This window comes from Pelobates fuscus, chromosome 3 (genome assembly GCF_036172605.1).
Source record: "Pelobates fuscus isolate aPelFus1 chromosome 3, aPelFus1.pri, whole genome shotgun sequence".
Taxonomy (NCBI): domain Eukaryota; kingdom Metazoa; phylum Chordata; class Amphibia; order Anura; family Pelobatidae; genus Pelobates; species Pelobates fuscus.
The window spans coordinates 151799483-151819234 of NC_086319.1; the positions used below are offsets into that span (position 1 = coordinate 151799483).

The 19752-nt window shown below is 43.0% G+C and overlaps 1 protein-coding gene across 2 annotated transcripts in view; it reads right to left on the reverse strand.

The window, feature by feature from the left end:
• Window positions 1-1825: 1825 nt before the first annotated feature.
• LOC134602560 (aldo-keto reductase family 1 member B1-like) overlaps window positions 1826-19752 on the reverse strand; it is a 271778-nt gene continuing 253851 nt past the window's right edge. The window contains exons 8-10 of one of the 2 annotated variants that reach the window (XM_063447539.1): window positions 5500-5583; window positions 4957-5039; window positions 1826-2276 (exon numbers count right to left, since the gene is read on the reverse strand). In XM_063447539.1, the coding sequence (XP_063303609.1) occupies window positions 2234-2276; window positions 4957-5039; window positions 5500-5583 (210 nt within the window). In that variant the 3' untranslated portion in view covers window positions 1826-2233. The remainder of the gene's footprint in view (window positions 2277-4956; window positions 5040-5499; window positions 5584-19752) is intronic. The other variant, XM_063447540.1, reaches the window with a different exon arrangement.

Here is a 19752-nt window from a genome sequence, read left to right on the forward strand (position 1 = left end):
GGGAGACATGGGGACACTGAGACACTAGGGACACAGACACTGGGAGACATGGGGACACTAAGACACTAGGGACACAGAGACATGGGAACACAGACACTGGGAGACTAGGGGACACTGGCTGGGAGACAGACACTTGGGAATACTGGGAGACATGGGGGCAGTATTGGACATAGACATGGGGACACTGGGACATATAGGGGCACTGGGAGACATGGGGACACTAGGCACACTGAGACACTAGGAACACAGACACTGGGAGACATGGGAAAACTAAAACATTTGGGGACACTAAGACACTAGGGACAGAGACATGGGAACACAGACACTGGGAGACTAGGGGACACTGGGAGACTAGGGGACACTGGCTGGGAGACAGACACTTGGGGACATTGGGAGACATGAGGACAGTTGTGGACATAGACATGGGGACACTGGGACATATAGGGACACTGGGACACATGGGGACACTAGGCACACAGAGACATGGGGACATCGAGACACTAGCAACACTGGATGGGGGGACATGGGGACACTGGGAGAAATGGGGACATAGTGTCTCCATGTCCCAATGTCTCAGTGTCTCCCAATGTCCCTATGTCTCACAGCGTCCCCATGTGTCTCAGCATCCCCATGTGTCCCAGTGTCCCCTAGTGTCTCAGTGCCCCCATGTTTTCCAGTGTCCCCAAGTGTCTCAGTGTTTCCAGGTCTCCCAATGTCTGTGTCCCCATGTGTCCTAGTGTCTCAGTGTGTCCTAGTGTCTCAGTGTCCCCTAGTGTCTCAGTGTCCCCATATGTCCCCTAGTGTCTCAGTGTCCACATGTGTCCCCTAGTGTCTCAGTGTCCCCATGTGTCCCTGCTGCCTTTCCCCCCATCCCTCACTTACCTGAGCTGTAGAGCGGCTGCCTGGACTCTGTGCTGTGTTGCTGCTCCCCCACAGATCAGTGAGTAGTAGAGAGAGGCAGGGATATGCTGTAATTTCCTATCCCTACTTCTCTCCTCACACAGTGACCCCTACTGGCTGTTGCTGGTATTGCAGAGTAATCTTAATTTATTCTGAGAAAAATACCTGCATTTGTATTGACGATATTACTGCAATACTGGCATGGCCAGGCAGCCTCAAATACTGGCTGTGCCAGTAAAATACCAGTCAGGTGGCAAACCTAAGAGTAGTGTGTGTAAAAAAAAAAAAAAAAAAAAAAAATATATATATATATATTTTTTTTTTTTTAAATGGGCCTATTCCATGGGCCTGGGCCTGGAGCTGCAGCTCCATCAGCCCCCTATGTTAATCTGGCCCTGGATGGTGGCAGCTATTGGCACTCACCCCCCACTTGGCATCGGCTGAGTGATCCACAAGGCTTATCTGCAGTCTAGCTGTTTGAGCCCCAGTTCTTATCTCAGGCTTTATTATGCTCTAACTATATGACTGTAATTGTCTATGCTGCTTAACCAGTGGTATCTGCTCTTATAAATCATCCTTAGCTCTGTTCTACAATTCTACTTATCATAAGCAATGCAGTTTACTCTAAGTGCATATAAGTGCTTCCTTTTCTTTGTTTTATTGTCGTTTGTTTTCACAAAATTGATCTATAAATTGTCTACGTTATTTTATAAAAGGTGCAGTATTTTTAGCATTTCTTGCAACATTATGTAATGATTTATATTGTGAATACTCTGGCTGAAATATCTTGACATGCCTGTATACTTCCATTAGCACCTAAAAAATAAAAAATGTAAAAAAAAAATCCAACAATTATTGAAAAAGACATTGGAATTAAATGTGTCATTAATATTTCTTTACAAATTGAATACAATGGAAACACTTTCCTTGTACTTTTTTATTGTAACATATGGAAAAAGGTTACAAGCCATAACGGTTTAGAGGAATCATGAGACTCTGGGGTCACAACATAGTGTTCAATATTTTAGACATTTTTTCCTTCAAATCACTACAATTCTCTACCTTTCCTTAAAACAAAGCTGGGACATTAGAGTCAACTGTACAAAAAAAAAAAAAGTGGCCAAATGTGCTATAATCTAATCCATACTTGCTAGGAAACTAAATATAACTTTTTAGAATTATGAATCCTAGATTTTATTTGTTCATTTATTTAAAAACAGTGTTTAGCCCAGCCTTACGTAAAGATTTTCTGAAGTATAGCAAAACATATACTATCAAAAACTAATACAAAAGCATGAATCTCTTTTATCCGAATAGCAACCGTAGATTTGGCTTAATATTCTTCATTGAATGGATAATCCTTGTGCTTCTTTGCACTGTGGAAAGAGAAAGATACAATTAGTGTGACCAGGGGGGAAGCAGTACATAGGAGATGGATGGTAGAGGCTTTGCTGTAAAGCTAAACATATTGGAAGTAATATGCCTGTGTGTTAAATGAACACTTACAGCGCCATAACCACTAAAGCGTGCTGTAGTGGTTATGATGCTAGGAGTTGTTTGTTACCCCCCCATTGTAAGTGGTTAAAGCATTTTAAAACTGTTTTCCATCTCCATTGTCAAATCATGTCTTTTTTTCTAGCACTATGTTGCCTTACGCAACAAGTGAAAATATATGCACACTCCGCATATCAGCAGCGCAATAAATTGCTGCTCCTTGGAAAATTTAATTTTGCCGGTTTTTTTGCTCTAATTTATCTAAAATCAGTCCTAAAATAGAATTAATGCTGGATAAAACCTTCCCAGTATGTGTGTCATGATAAACGCATGAGGTAAAGTGCATCTGAGAAGTGATGGGTTAAAATCTTGCTGGTGATGACTTCTTAAAATCCCCTGAAATGGACAGCAGACATATTTTATTTTGTTATTTGCAAGCTCAGTGATTTTCAGGAATTTAGAACTGGTGTCTGGTTCTAAAGTTGGATGTTTGTTTGTTTTTTTGTATTACTGTGGAATTATCAGACAGGACCCAAGCTGCCACAGGGAACTTAAGAAACAACACAACACTTGCAACGTACAACCGAGGTTCAATGAGCAGTCATTCACTCAAAGTTTGGGAAGTGTTTTTAGACACAATTTTATTTTTGGGGCATTATATATAATTATACCATGTTTGGTCTCACATTAACCCCTTAATGACAGACAAATGTACAAAAAATAGTGTTGCAAGGACTCCAAATGAATCCTGTATTTAGGAGCCTATGCCACAGGCTAGGTTCCTACTCCACAAACCTCCAAATTATCAATAAAAAATAAAGTCATCAGTACACGGCAATATGTAGGTGAAATTGAAGTTTATTCAGCCTGTCATGTGCTATATTTTTATTGATCATTTGGAGGCAATTCTCCAACATCTGAATCAAAACAAAAACTTAGAATTTGAGCTGAGTTTGATCCACCATAATTTAAGGGTCTCTCTTTAACTGTCTCCAATAGATTATATATTATTTTTTTGAAGGACAAAAATAACCTCATATTAATATTCTATATGCATACCTAACATATTAAGCATGGATAAATGTTGAAAATGTCATAAAACACAAAATAAAAAAAAAACCACAACAAAAATTTTAGACCTTAAGTGCAACTAAAAAAAAAAAAACAACAACCTCAAAATAGACTCATGTAACTCATGCCCTGATTGTTAAGTGCATTACATGTCTAGGATCTAAATTAATTTTTAGTAGTTAAAGGGACACTATAGTCAACAGAACAACTACAGCATACTTTAGAGGTTCTGGTGAGTATAATATGTCCCTGCAGGCTTTTTCAACACAGTTGTTTCAGGAAAAAAAGGCAGTGTTTATATTACAGCCTAGAGACACCTCCAGTGGTGATCAGAATTTACCATCTCAGCCATTCCAATACTTTCCTATGGATAGTAATAATTCTGATGATGTCAGCCCAAGAGGCGGATCAGGTGTGGAGCCAGCGCTGGCAGACAAATGCGGCACTACAAGTAAGGTGAGTTTTTACTAGCTTTAAGTGGGGGAAGGTGGTCTAAATAGTTAAACACTATAGGGTCAGGAATCCATGTTTGTGTTCCTGACCCTATATAGTGTTCCATTAACTATATACCAACCCTATCCTTAACCCCATGTTTACACTAACTATATAGCTACTCTAACCCTACACTATCTCAGACCCTAAAGCAGAATTAACCCTGACCTTACACCAACATAAAGAATAAAATATATGAACCAGCTGAAAAACGGAACAAAGATAATAAAATGTGTGAATATTATAAAATATTATTAGTCATAAAGTGGGCTGCTTCACAACTAATTTGAGCGACTGAAGAAAAATTCAAGAATATGGTACTGTGAGCACTCCTATTACATAAATAAACAAGATATAATTAACCACTCCAGCATTGAAAGGGTTAATATATATATATTCACCCCAATATTCAAAATTCACAAACAACACTATTCAAGGGCTTAGGTGAGATAAACCATATATTACTTTTAATTTATACAGTAAATAACAATATACATAACAATATATAAAAATTTAGCTAAATGTGAATCAGAAAGTAACACTACTACCGGGTGGTCTCCCCAATAGCAGCTACATGTATATAAAGCTAGCTACGGGGCCGCTCAGTAGCCTCCTAAGCAAAAACATAAATAGACATATAGACATAGCCATGAAAATAGCCATAGCCATGAAATAGCAATAAAATAACATTAAACATATCAACCTATATATAAAAACAGGAGGAAAAGGATTCCCATAAATGGTAGAATAACAATCCAGTGAGGGGCCCGTCAACTGGAATAAATGCATATAAAAAAAAACCTGGTCTGTGTCCATTAAGCTTTTACACATTCTGGGAAGGTTTTGTACAGCACTAATTGTATTTCAGTATTGATATATTATACAATGGAGGGCTATTCTTTTGTATAGTTCAATATTTTCTACACCTTTTTTTAGTTATTGTTTATAATAAAATTCTTAACAAATCATGAATTAAGGGACATTAAGACTGAGACTTACAAAGACCATTCGCAGGCTCTCCAGCCTCGGTCAAAGCCAAAGATGGTATCCATTTCTTCCGGGGACAGTTCAAAGTCAAACACCTGAGCGAAAAAAAAAAAGTTATCCTGTCAAAACATTTTACACTCAAACTTAGGACATTGTGGTATAATAAACAGGGTCTTACGTCATAAAGATAAACCTGTACATTGTTAATTTGGACAGAAAACTTACAAACAACAGGACTGCCAAGACTACCAATAAAAACAAATTTTATTCTAGGTTGACTGTGCCGTTTTTGGTCTATTATGAACAGTGGAGACTAGTGGTTTACCAAGGGGACCATCTGCAAACATGTATACGAAAAAGTCCCTTTCACCAAGATATATATTTATTATGACAAAGTCCATTTAACGACACACCATAGATTAGGGATTAGCTAACAACATCAAAGATGAGCAATGGATTTGTGATACACATATTTCAGACAGAAACCAACAAATAAATATACAATTCATGTATTCTCATGAATACCATTCACCAACTTGAAGGATTAGGTTTTACCTGGAAGTTTTCCTCAATGCGTGTAGGGGTCACAGATTTTGGGATGACTATGACATTTCTTTGGAAGTGAAAGCGGATCAGAACCTGCCGAAAGTGTATGAAAGTCACAAGGTTAAATGATATTGTTTACACTTATCAAAACCAAGACAGAATAATTCTGGAGAAAAGTGGTAAAATTACAAACAACCTGGAACACACATTCCATAAGAGTTCCATGAGATTTATATAATGCAAGTGTCAACCAAAGTCCTAATATTAACATGGTAACTGAGAATATCTTTGCTATAATATATGTAATATACTGTAATATAGCATACTCTTTATATATAATCAGTTACATAAAAAAATATATACACTGCTAAAAAAAAATAAAGGGAACACAAAAATAACACATCCTAGATCTGAATGAATTAAATGTTCTTCTGAAATACTTTGTTCTTTACATAGTTGAATGTGCAGACAACAAAATCACACAAAAACAAAAAAATGGAAATCAAATTTTTCAATTCATGGAGGTCTGGATTTGGAGTTACACTCAAAATTAAAGTGGAAAAAGACACTACAGACTGATCCAACTTTGATGTAATGTCCTTAAAACAAGTCAAAATGAGGCTCAGTAGTGTGTGTGGCCTCCACGTGCCTGTATGACCTCCCTACAACGCCTGTGCATGCTCCTGATGAGGTGACGGATGGTCTCCTGAGGGATCTCCTCCCAAACCTGGACTAAATCATCTGCCAACTCCTGGACAGTCTGTTGGTGGTTGGAGCGAGACATGATGTGCTCAATTGGATTCAGGTCTGAGGAATGGGCAGGCCAGTCCATAGCATCAATGCCTTCATCTTGCAGGAACTGCTGACACACTCCAGCCACATGCGGTCTAGCATTGTCTTGCATTAGGAGGAACCCAGGGCCAACCGCACCAGCATATGGTCTCACAATGGGTCTGAGGATCTCAACTCGGTACCTAAGGGCAGTCAGGCTACCTCTGGCGAGCACATGGAGGGCTGTGCAGCCCCCCCAAAGAAATGCCACCCCACACCATTACTGACCCACTGCCAAACCGGTCATGCTGGAGGATGTTGCATGCAGCAGAACATTCTCCACGGCGTCTCCAGACTCTGTCACGTCTGTCACATATGCTCAGTGTGAACCTGCTTTCATCTGTGAAAAGCACAGGGCGCCAGTGGCGAATTTGCAAATGCCAAATGTCCTGCACGGTGTTGGGCTGTAAGCACAACCCCCACCTGTGGACGTCGTGCCCTCATAGAGTCTGTTTCTGACCATTTGAGCAGACACATGCACATTTGTGGCCTGCTGGAGGTCATTTTGCAGGGCTCTGGCAGTGCTCCTCCTGTTCCTCCTTGCACAAAGGCGGAGGTAGCGGTCCTGCTGCTGGGTTGTTGCCCTCCTACGGCCTCCTACGGCCTGTCTCCTGGGAGCGCCTTCATGCTCTGGACACTACGCTGACAGACACAGCAAACCTTCTTGCCACAGCTCGCATTGATGTGCCATCCTGGATGAGCTGCAGTACCTGAGCCACTTGTGTGGGTTGTAGACTCCGTCTCATGCTACCACTAGAGTAAAAGCACCGCCAGCATTCAAAAGTGAACAAAACATCAGCCAGGAAGCATACTCGCCATCAAATGAGTCATACCCATTTCTAAATTTTGATCTTACAGCTATTTTGTATTTGTAGGTTTTTTACAAAAAGATATGGATGGTAATAAATTAGTGTGTTTATTAGTACTATTAGTTCTGTTGTTTTCCTCTATTTAAACACTACATTTAGGTGATATGCCTATATACAAAGATTGGACTTTTAATTATGCAGTTACTAGGAGACTCAGGACCAATAGACTTTTATTTCACAAAGTTCACGCCCAGAGAGGCCGGCATAAAAACTAACAGGACAGCATGATCCAGTACGTGATCTGAGGAAGCCGATTTGGCGAAACGCGTCATCACGCACTACTTCACCACATGATCGCTCCGAAACCCGGAAGTATCTACGAACGGTGGCTTAATCCATTAGCCGGCGGATTTCAGCTTTACTCATTGCGACCGCTTTGTATGGAGAATCTTCTGGACGGGTGACAAGAAGCTTTTATCATTTTATCACTTTGTGTGAATTCTTTTATAATACTTACAAATAAAGTGCTTCAGAAGGATCTAGCTGCTGTCCTGATTCTAAAAGGTCTCTAAGTCCTGAGACAAGAGGACTTCTGCTATCACAGTTAGAGCAGACCTTTACTGCTCTACCTTTGTGAGTGAGATTTATTCCCCTTATTTTAATCTTATGCAATTTTAAAGTCATATTATCCTATGATCTTTTTCTTGTGTTTGTTTTACATATTAATGTTACCTTGAGGGGTGATCCACGCCAATGTTGCTAATACCACTTAAAATTTTGAGTGTGGTTTTCTCCCTTTTTTGGATTTTTCACGTGTTGCACATTGCACATGCACTTTATAATATATTATTGAGAATAATATTTTATATTTGACACAGTTATTTAAAGTTATAGCGCATCTTATTTTTTTTGAACTGTATACTTAGTGGTGGTTTGAGCTATTTTACACTCTAAGGTGCAGCTTTCATATTGCTTCACTTCTAAATAGAAAAAGTTTTGTGTTCATTGTCACTGAGTATATAGCGCCTTCTGTTTGCTTGTAGATATTTCTTTTATGGAGTATTACATATAGTCATATAGTATTATGTTGCGCCGTTATGAGTGTTGTTTAACAAAGTAACATTTGTCCTGTCCGAAGACAGATATATGCGTGCGATAACTTATAGCCATATACAGAAGTCATTTTAGTAGTGTGGTGAGGAAACAATATTACGTTAACCCTTTAAATCCGGAGGACGTACTATTACGCCCTGCAGGAGCCGGCTCTAAACGGCGGCGGGCGTAATTGTACGTCCTCGCTATAATGGCCGCCCACGTGGCCGGCGCTAATCGCCCGCTGCAAATCGCGGTCTGGGGGGATGCCCGGCCCCCCAGGCAACCCCCCCTGTGGCCGGTGACCGTGATCTGCAGTCTCTGATCGCAGTGACAGGCTGTCACTGCGATCAGTATTCAGCTTGTGTCAGCCGATTATAAGTATAGGGAACTTAATTTGCTAGCACTATATTTAACCCTATAACTTTCCAAGACACCATAAAATCTGTACATGAGGGGTACTGTTTTACTCGGGAGACTTCGCTGAACACAAATATTAGTGTTTCAAAACAGTAAAATGTATAACAACGATGATATTGCCAGTAAAAGTGAAGTTTTTTGCATTTTTCACGCACAAACAGCACTTACACGGACGATATTATTGCTGTGATACTTTTTACTGTTTTTAAATAGTATATTTGTGTTCAGCAAAGTCTCCCGAGTACAACAGTACCCCTCATGTACATGTGTTATGGTGTTTTCAAAAGTTACAGCGTCAAATATAAGGCTTGTGTTTCATTTTTTTCACATTAAAATTCGCCAGATTGCTTACGTTGCCTTTGTGACCCAGGGCCGGACTGGCCCACCGGGATACCGGGAAATTTCCCGGTGGGCCGTCGGCACCTGGGGCCGGGCAGACACCTGGGTCTGCTGGCGGCCGCTGGGGAAGGTCTGCTGGCGGCCGCTGGGGGAGGTCTGCTGGCGGCCGCATGTGAAGCTGTGCTGTGCTGGCTCTGCTCCCCAGCGTGCAGCTTAATGAGACCGCGGCCGGAATATGACGTCATATTCCGGCCGCGGTCTCATTCAGCAGCGCGCGAAGGCGGGAGAGCAGAGCCAGCACAGCACAGCTTCACATGCGGCCGCCAGCAGAGCTCCCCCAGCGGCCGCCAGACTCCAGCACAAGTCCCCCAGCGGCCGCCAGCACAGTCAGCAGTCTGCACTGCACGGCCCCCTGGCAGCCAGGTAGGAGTAATGTGTGTTATGGTCTGTCTGTCTGTTATGGTCTGTCTGTATGTCATGGTGTCTGTATGGTGTGTGTGTGTCTGTCTGTGTCATGGTGTGTGTGTGTGCGTGTGTCTGTCCGTCATGGTGTGTGTGTGTCTGTCTGTCCATCATGGTGTGTGTGTCTGTCTGTCATGGTGTGTGTGTGTGTGTGTCTGTCCGTCATGGTGTGTGTGTGTGTCTGTCTGTCCGTCATGGTGTGTGTGTGTGTATGTATGTCCGTCATGGTGTGTGTGTGTGTGTCTGTCTGTCCGTCATGGTGCGTGTGTGTCTGTCTGTCCGTCATGGTGTGTGTGTGTCTGTCTGTCCGTCATGGTGTGTGTGTGTCTGTCTGTCCGTCATGGTGTGTGTGTCTGTCCGTCATGGTGTGTGTGTCTGTCCGTCATGGTGTGTGTGTGTCTGTCTGTCTGTCCGTCATGGTGTGTGTGTGTGTCTGTCTGTCTGTCCGTCATGGTGTGTGTGTCTGTCTGTCCGTCATGGTGTGTGTGTGTGTCTGTCTGTCCGTCAGTCCGTCATGGTGTGTGTGTGTGTCTGTCCGTCATGGTGTGTGTGTATGTCTGTATGTCCATCATGGTGTGTGTGTGTGTCTGTCTGTCCGTTATGGTGTGTGTTTGTCTGTCTGTCTGTCCGTCATGGTGTGTGTGTGTCTGTCTGTCCGTCATGGTGTGTGTGTGTCTGTCTGTCCGTCATGGGATGTGTGTCTGCCCGTCATGGGGTGTGTGTCATGGTGTGTGTGTGTGGTTCTGTCTGTGTCATGGTGTGTGTGTGTCATGGTATATGTGTGTTTCTGTGTCAGTCATGGTGTATATGTGTGTTTTAAAAATAATGTTTTTGCTCACCTTTTTTTCCCCCACGTAGCGTGCTGGTCTCCCCTTGACTGGCCCAAGCTTGATGATCTCAGCCAATCCAATGCTTTGCAAAACACTACACCAATCAGCATCTCCTCATAGAGATGCATTGAATCAATGTATCTCTATGGGGAACGTTCAGCGCCTCCAGAGTGTGGAGGCCCTGAATGTAGGTGCAATGACACAGGAAGCACCTCTAGTGACCGTCTGAGTGACTGTCACTAGCGGTGTCAGTTTGAAGCAATGTAAACACTGCCTTTTCTCTGAAAAGTCAGTGTTTAAGTTGAAAACCTGTAGAGACATGCTATAGACACCAGTACCACTAGATTAAGCTGTGTGTGTGTGTGCGCGTCTGCTAGTGATTGAGCTTGCTTGCATGTGTGTGCCTGCGAGTGAGTGAGCTTGTGTTATTATGTCAATGAGCTGATGTATATCAGTGAGATTGCTTGTCTATGAGGCTGTGTATCAATGAGCTTGCGTGTGTCAGTGAGATTGTCTGTGTCTGCATGTGAGTATGCTTACTGTATAATTAAATGTTTTACTCTGAAAGGACCAATATTTTATATTAGAAATATATATATATATATATATTACTCAATCATCTGTCATCTGGGGTGGTAAGATATAGCCTTACATATTACATACGGCAATATATGTCGCAATGACATGGGGCTGGCATAACATTTTTTTTCCAGGGCTGCTTTGTATCCCCAGTCCGGCCCTGTTGTGACCCTATGGTAGCCCAAGAATGAAAATTACCCCTATGATGGCATACCATTTGCAATAGTAGACAACCCAAGGTATTGCAAATGGGGTATGTCCAGTTTTTTTTAGTAGCCACTTAGTCACAAACACTGGCCAAAATTGGCGATTTTTGCATTTTTCACACACAAACAAATACTAACGCTAACTTTGGCCAGTGTTTGTGACCAAATGGCTACTAAAAAAGACTGGACATACCCCGTTTGCAATACCTTGGGTTGTCTACTATTGCAAATGGTATGCCATTATAGGTGTAAATTTAATTCCTGGGCTACTATACAGTCTCAAAGTAACGTTAGCAATCTGGCGAATTTCAATTTCAAATGTAACGTGCTATATTTGACCCTGTAACTTCCCAAAACACCATAAAACCTGTACATAGGGGGTACTGTTTTACACGTGAGACTTTGCTGAATACAAATATGTGTATTTTATTGCAGTAAAAGCAAACAGTATTATGACATTGACAGTTAAAATGTCATGTAGAACTAAAAAAATAACAACATTTCTTATTTTCTCCCATTTTTTTCATATTAAATTATGTTTCATAGCTAAATATTTGACATTAAATGAAAGCCCTGTTTCCCCTGAATAAAATGATCTATAATAAGGGGGGGTGCATTTAATATGAAAGAGGTGAATTACGGTTGGACAGACATAGCGCAAATGCCAGGTTTTGTTTACGTTTTGTTCTGTTCACAACTTGTACATTTGGCTGCGGTCTTAAGGGGTTAAGCAATGGAACACACAAAAAAAAAATAGAAAAATTAAAAAAATTAAACAAAAAGGGGATAATAATGGCATAGTAAATTATTCTCTTGGTGTGCTGTACCAGTATGCTCGGTATCCTGTTCAGTGGCCTGTTTGTATGGGGCCATGAGGGTGTTATTGGTAGGACAGTTACTTCATATGTCTCCCCCCTCTGACCTGGTATACAGGGACGGATGTTGGATTACCGTCGTGTTATTTGTAGTTGGTCGTGTGTCCGTCCGGTCTTGGCGGCTGGGGCAAATATCCTTATCTTGTCCTTCTATGGGGACCTTGATAGGTAAGTGTCGGTGCTATAAGTTCCTGGGTGGGTCTTTGTGTGCGACCTAGTGGGTGAGGTCTGCGTCCGTCAATATTCCCCCCTTACTGTAAGTGTGTTTGTGAAACCCATCAGGTCCCAGTGGTCTCTACTTGTCCGTGAAGCTCAGTCATGGTGGGAGTCTGAGTAGTAAAAAAAAGTTTGAGTAAAAGCATACATGACGGTAGCCATGGCTTTACAATTAAATAAACCGGAGAAAAAAAAAAAAAACACGATAAAAAAATAAAGAATAGAATACATCAGCAATTAGGAGCACTCTAGTAGCCTTCAGTCATTTACATCAACACATTGGTGCTTGCGTGAAGGCCCTCTATGGGGTTAGTGCAGGTAAGGATTTGCAATATGGAAGTCCAAGAGATCAGTCCCAGGTGTGCTATCGTGAGTGGTAGTTGGCCTCCCCTCCCTGCCATCACGGCTGGGTTGCCGCTGGGTTAGAGAGTACTATGGAGGGTCTTTCCAATCTAGTGATTGTACGTCCCTGGCTGGTTTAGACCCGTGTTTCTTTTTCCATGTGGGGCTCGCAGTCGACTGGGCTGCTACCGCTTGCTGTTCCGCTGGAAGCAGTGCTGGCAGATCAAAGCCTCTCAGGAATTCTGCGAGATCCTCGGAGGCTAATAGAATGTGTACTGTGTTCCCATGTGGCACCACCAGTGTTCCTGACAGTCCCCATCGGTATCCAATACCTTTGTCTCGAAGGATCCGGGTGGTGGGTGCGAACCTACGCCGTTCAAGTAAGACTGCAAAAGGTAAGTCGTCGTATACTGTGATTTTCGTGTTGGCTATTAGCAGACTTGGTCTTTGTCTGGACCGCGCCATTATAAAAGACTTCACATTAGTGTCTCTGGTGATGGCTATGATGTCCCGGGGTGCATCCGCGGGTGCCGTGGGGGCCTTCCGGACCCTGAAGGCTGTCACGATTGGTGGTTGCTCTCCATCCGTCTGAACTCCGAGTTCTCTCAGGACCTCGTGAGGAAAAGCTTATCAGGGCTTCTAGGCCTCTAAACTCGGGGGTCCCGCGGATCCTGATGTTTTTCCGTCGGTGCCGTGTCTCTAGGGAGGTAACTGTGCGGGAGAGGCGCTGCACTTGTTAGGTATTTAGGCGGGAGCTGGTATCATCCAGCATCTTTCCCCTCTCCACTTCCCTGGACTCCACTTCTTTCATACGGCGGTTCAGGCCTCCGACCTCCTCCTGTACTCCAGCGAGGTCGGCCTTCCATACCTCTCTCAGGTCCCGCAGGAGGTTTTTAATATCTCCCTTGGTGGAGGGGGATTTCTCTGAGTCTGAATCCGACCTCTGGTATATCCCACTGCTGGAATTGGATGCTTGGGATGTCTCTTCCTCCAGTGATCGCTCTGAGTCGCTGGAACTGCGTGTTTCCATGGGCGCCATATTTAGTCGGGCCTGTGGCGGTGGTCTGGTGAAGGACAGTCGGATATCTGTGTGACTGTTGCTCTCAGCTTGGGCCAGTCTTCGTTGTTTGCGCCCTATCTCTCTCTTGGGGGGGTCCCTCCGGTATCGGCAACGTTAAAATTTGCAGCAAAATAGGCAGTTTTAGACTTCTGGAGCGGGAGCTCAGGAAAACCTCGACCGCTCTGTAGCTCGGCTAGCCACGCCCCCTGGAATGTTGCCATGTTTTTATTGAACACACCATGTAAACATTCACAGTGCAGGTGGAAAAAGTATGTGAACCCTTGGATTTAATAACTGGTTGAACCTCCTTTGGCAGCAATAACTTCAACCAAACGTTTCCTGTAGTTGCAGATCAGACGTGCACAACGGTCAGGAGTAATTCTTGACCATTCCTCTTTACAGAACTGTTTCAGTTCAGCAATATTCTTGGGATGTCTGGTGTGAATCGCTATCTTGAGGTCATACCACAGCATCTCAATCGGGTTGAGGTCAGGACTCTGACTGGGCCACTTCATAAGGCGTATTTTCTTCTGTTTAAGTCATTCTGTTGTTGATTTACTTCTATGCTTTGGGTCATTGTCCTGTTGCAACACCCATCTTCTGTTGAGCTTCAGCTGGTAGACAGTTGGCTTAAGTTCTCCTGCAAAATGTCTTGATAAACTTGGGAATTCATTTTTCCTTCGATGATAGCAATCCGTCCAGGCCCTGACGCAGCAAAGCAGCCCCAAACCATGATGCCCCCACCGCCATACTTCACAGTTGGGATGAGGTTTTGATGTTGGTGTGCTGTGCCTCTTTTTCGCCACACATAGTGTTGTGTGTTTCTTCCAAACAACTCAACTTTGGTTTCAGCTGTCCACAGAATATTTTGCCAGTACTGCTGTGGAACATCCAGGTGCTCTTGTGCAAACTGTAAACGTGCAGCAATGTTTTGTTTGGACAGCAGTGGCTTCCTCTGTGGTATCTTCCCATGAAATCCATTCTTGTATTGTAGATTCGCTAACAGGGATGTTAGTATTTGCCAGTGACTTTTGTAAGTCTTTAGCTGACACTCTAGGATTCTTCTTCACCTCATTGAGCAGTCTGCGCTGTGCTCTTGCAGTCATCTTTACAGGAAGACCACTCCTAGGGAGAGTAGCAGCAGTGCTGAACTTTCTCCATTTCTAGACAGTTTGTCTTACCGTGGACTGATGAACAGCAAGGCTTTTGGAGATACTTTCATAACCCTTTCCAGCTTTATGCAAGTCAACAATTCTTAATCGTAGGTCTTCTGAGAGCTCTTTTGTGCGAGGCATCATTCACATCAGGCAATGCTTGAAAAGCAAACCCAGAACTGGTGTGTGTTTTTTATAGGGCAGGGCAGCTGTAACCAACACCTCCAATCTCATCTCATTGATTGGACTCCAGTTGGCTGACATCTCACTCCAATTAGCTCTTGGAGATGTCATTAGTCTAGGGGTTCACATACTTTTTCCACCTGCACTGTGAATGTTTACATGGTGTGTTCAATAAAAACATGGCAACATTTCATTCTTTGTGTGTTATTAGTTTAAGCCGACTGTGATTGTCTATTGTTGTGACTTAGATGATGATCAGATCACATTTTATGACCAATTTATGCAGAAATTCATATCATTCCAAAGGGTTCACATACTTTTTCTTGCAACTGTATTTGCTGAAAGATCTTCAAAACCTAGATACAAAGTAAGAACCCCTGTCAGACACAATATTCAGTGGAATACCATGTAATCTGGATATCCCTTTTATGAATAGTATGGTGCTAAAACATTTAGAGACTGGAGATTCCACAATAAAGTCCATGGCTAGATGGGACCATGGAACGTGAGGTATAGGAAGTGGTTGTAGCAAACCACATTGCTGTATATGTGGAACTTTGGAAACAGCACAAACAGTGCATGCTGTAACATACTCGCTTATATCCTTTTTTTTTGGTGACAGCAGATATAATTTTTCTAATACTGGGATGTCCTGCTGTTACATTGTCATGAAATACCCCCAATATTTTTTTCTCCTTAAGTGGTATGTACAATTTACTCTGAGGTTTGTCGCTGGGAGTCTGTGTCTGAGCTGTCATAATGGTACTAAGAAGAGGTGAGGACAACATAAGAACAGTAGAGGCAATAATGCATTGAGGAGGTATGATAGGAGAAATCTCTTGCTCCTGCTCTTACTCGGAATCATATTGCCTAGATAGGGCAGCAGCTTTGACGTTTCTTGTGCCTGATCTGTATGTAATCACAAACTTGAAACGTGACAAGAACAGGAAGACAGTCTCTTAGCTTCAGCTATGTAAGCCAGATTCTTGTGATCCATGGTGATCAAAAGTGAATCTTTAGAAACCTCCAAAATATTTCACCATTCTTTTAATGCCAGGATAATGGCTATATCACAGTTTCTTTCTGCTGGCAACAGCTTTCTGGAGAAAAACCCAGGTGTAAAGGGGTGTCCTGTCTTACCCTCTGAGATAGAAGAGCACCTACCCCGGTTTCTGATGCCTCTACCTCTAGTATAAAAGGTGTGCTGGTATCAGGGTGCACCAGTATGGGAGCAGAAGCAAAAAAGGTCTTGCGATTATCAAATGATTCTTTAGCTTTCTGTGACCATATGTGACAGTTTACACCCTTACGAGTTAGGTTGGTAATGGGGGCTATAACAGTAGAGAACCCCTTTATGAACTTACGATAATAATTGGCAAAGCCTATAAAACGCTGAATAGCTTTCAGTCCACTGGGTAGGGGCCAGTGTAGAACTGCCTCAACTTTTTGTGGATCCATTTGAAAACCAGAAGCAGAAATCACATAACTTAGGAACTGAATCTCTGTCTGATCAAATAGGCACTGTTCAAGTTTACAGTATAACCCATTTTAAGTAGGGTTTATAAAACTTGTTTTACATGCCCGTGGTGATTAGAGAGATCTGAAGAATACATGAGTATATCGTCAAGATACACAAATACAAATTAATAAATTAATTCTCTAAGCACATCGTTTATAAGATCCCTAAACACGCCTGGGGCATTACATAAGCCAAAAGGCATGACTAACTACTCGTAATGTCCATTTCTAGTATTGAAAGCCGTTTTTCACTCATGTCCCACCTTTATCCCCACCAAATTATACGCACTTCTAAGGTAGAGTTTGGTAAAAACTTTGGCACCTTGGAGTCTGTCAAATAATTCGGAAATGAGCGGTATTGGAAAGGCATTTTTTACAGTGATCTTATTTAATTGCCTACAGTTGATACAGGGACGTAGATCTCCTTTTTTAGATACAAAGAAGAAACCAGCACCGGCTGGAGAAGAAGATCTACCTATGTGACATTTAGACAAGGACATGTATTCCTCCATGATTGTGCTTTCTTGAGGGGATAAGGTATATACACCACCCTTAGGGGTATATTACCAGGAAGCAAATCAATGGAGCAATCGTAAGACCTGTGAGGAGGTAAAACATCATTATGTACTTTGTTAAACACTTCTTTAACCTCCAAATAGGGGACAGGAACCTCAGTAGAAAGAGGAGCAGTAGTAGGTAAATTAACCATGCCCAAGCTCTTATAAACTGGTTGAATACACTTAAGTCTGCATTCACCACTCCATTCTAGAATCTCACCCTTAACCCAATTAATACAAGGATTGTGCTTGACTACGTTTTGTGCTTGACTACGTTTTGTGTAACAGTGAACGGCGGTATTTCTGGGGCCATCATATTTGGAAGCACCCAGTCTCCGTCTGGCATTGGGCTTGCTGAGCGTCCTCTTATGAGTGGTGGTGGGGCACCAAAAAGGTCAGTCTGATCAGAGAGCCCTCTGATCACAGTGATCACTGATACAGTACTGTACAGCAGATAAACTGTACAGTATAGTGATCACGGCAGCCCCTTAAGGGTTAAGGGAGATTTTGGTTGCTGCGACTGACACAAAGAGTAAAAAAAAAAAAATGGAAATATTTTTTTTTGATCCAAAAAAAAATTCATAAATATAGTACAAAAGTTGATTGCAGTAATATGCTGTGATCAGCACTGAAAGGGTTAAATAAAAATATATTTTTAAAACTTTTATAAAGTTTTAAAAAACTTTTCTTCACAGGAGCTGCTACACCAACGATCTCTCTGCCTCTCTCTCTCAGATCGAAGTGAGGTGAGGAGAGGGGCAGAGATAATGTGTCAGCCAGTGATCTGAGATCATTGGGTGACACATACTAACAGTGATCACAGTGACTGGCTGTCACTGTGATCACCTCCTACAGATCGCGGTAATTGGCCACAGGGGGAGTGCCTGGGTGGTACAGGCATGCCCCCCACCGTGATCTGTAGGGGGCTAATGGCTGCAGTTACATGTGTCAGCCAATAGGCTGACACATAGTAACACTGATCGCACTGACAGGCTATGGCAGCCTGTCAGTGTGATCAGATTGCAGCCTGACAGTGTAGATCACGGTCACTGACCGCAGGGGGGCTGCCTGGAGGGCCAGGCATGTCCCCCTACCGCGATCTGCTGCAGGAGAATGTGGCCGGCTCCATGTGTCAGACGATTTCAAATCGGCTGACACATGGTAAATACAGATCGCAGTGACAGCCTGTCACTGCGATCAGAAGCTGCAGACCGCGGTCCCCAGGCACAGGGGGGCTTCCTGGGGGGCCAGGCATGCCCCCCGACCGAGATCTGCAGCGCCCCCCCCCCCCTCATGTCCCCACTATGGGGCTCTAAATAAAATACTGTTGGGAAACCTACCTCTGGTGGGATTTTAACACCCGTTTCCTACTTTCTGCCTCTGCACACTGTTTTGTGTCACTTTAGAACCTGCTCTATTTGGAAGATTCCAGAAAGTCTACTAGTTATTTCTCATCCACTTGTTTATTTTGTAGGAACCCGTGGCTAACAGGTACAACTTTTCTGATTACTCCTAGGAAACAGGGCCAATCATATGCAGGACCTTCCTATTTAAAAAGAGTTCTCTGACTGCTCTGGGATCTTTTGTAATTTGTGAGCTCTTTGTCCTATACAGAGTTCCTGTTTTTGACAATTCTTGATCTCCTGTATTTGTGTATAAGAACTCGCTTGTATGACTACCCTGTTTGTGTACCATACCCAGCTTTGTTCATCAACCTGTTCCAGTCTGTAATACTGACTTTGGCCTGTTTGACTATGACTGCTGTTCCTGTACCAGCTGGCATTTTTTAATCCTGTACACAGCTTTGTTTATTTTCTATTTTTTGGTTCTGGCTTGAAGTATTTCTCTAGTTTTAGTCGTGTTATTTCTTGGTTCCTGTTTTACATTAAGCCTGACCACTTTAAGTTCCTGTAATATGCCTCTTCAGTCTTTCATTCTTTGTCTTGTTAGGATTGCTGTCTCTCCACTTAAATACATAATAAAGGGAAGGTGGGGGATGACAGTGTTCCCCCATCGTGGCCAGCAGGTGAGGGCTTTAATTAAAATGCTGGGAGCTTCAACCAGTGGATGAGGGCTTCCATTTACATATCACAGCCCACCTGAATACACACACAGACTGCTGAAAAAATCCAGACTGCAGTGAGGGGTGCGGTGTATGTGTTTGTGTGTAGGTGTAGTGTGTGTGTGAGAGGGGTGCAGTGTGTGTGAGAGGGTGCTGTTTATAAGGGGTGCTCTGTGTGTGTGTGTGCTGTGTGTGTGTGTGTGAGAGGGTACTGTGTGTGTGTGTGAGAGGGTTGCAGGGAGCAAATGTTTTTTGTTTGTTTTGTTTTTTTAAATCATTTAAAAAAAATAGTAATGATGATGATGATTATTAAAATCTTTATGGGGGCATGGCAACGCTCCACACAGCCTACTCTCGCGAGGAGCGCTCTTCCTCCCAGGTCCCTCCACCTGCCTCCAGGTCCTACTGCCCTCTCTCCTCTACTCCTCTCCCCACTAGCCGAGAGGGCTCACGGGAAGAAAACAGGGCAGGTTCTCCATGTGCAGGCAGGGGAAATCAAAGGATCTCCTTGTCGGCCGTGCACATGGGCATCGCGGTGGGACGCCCATGCTTGTGGGGACCCTGGGCAAAGACGGTCCTGGGTAGGAACATAAGCCAACCAATCAGAGAGTTCTGATTGAACTTGCATAGCGTGGGAAAGCCCTGTTGGACTTACATGGAGTATTTTTGGGTACTCTTGTGCAAAACAATGCCGATAATAAACAAGCAGGACATTAAACACTGGCAA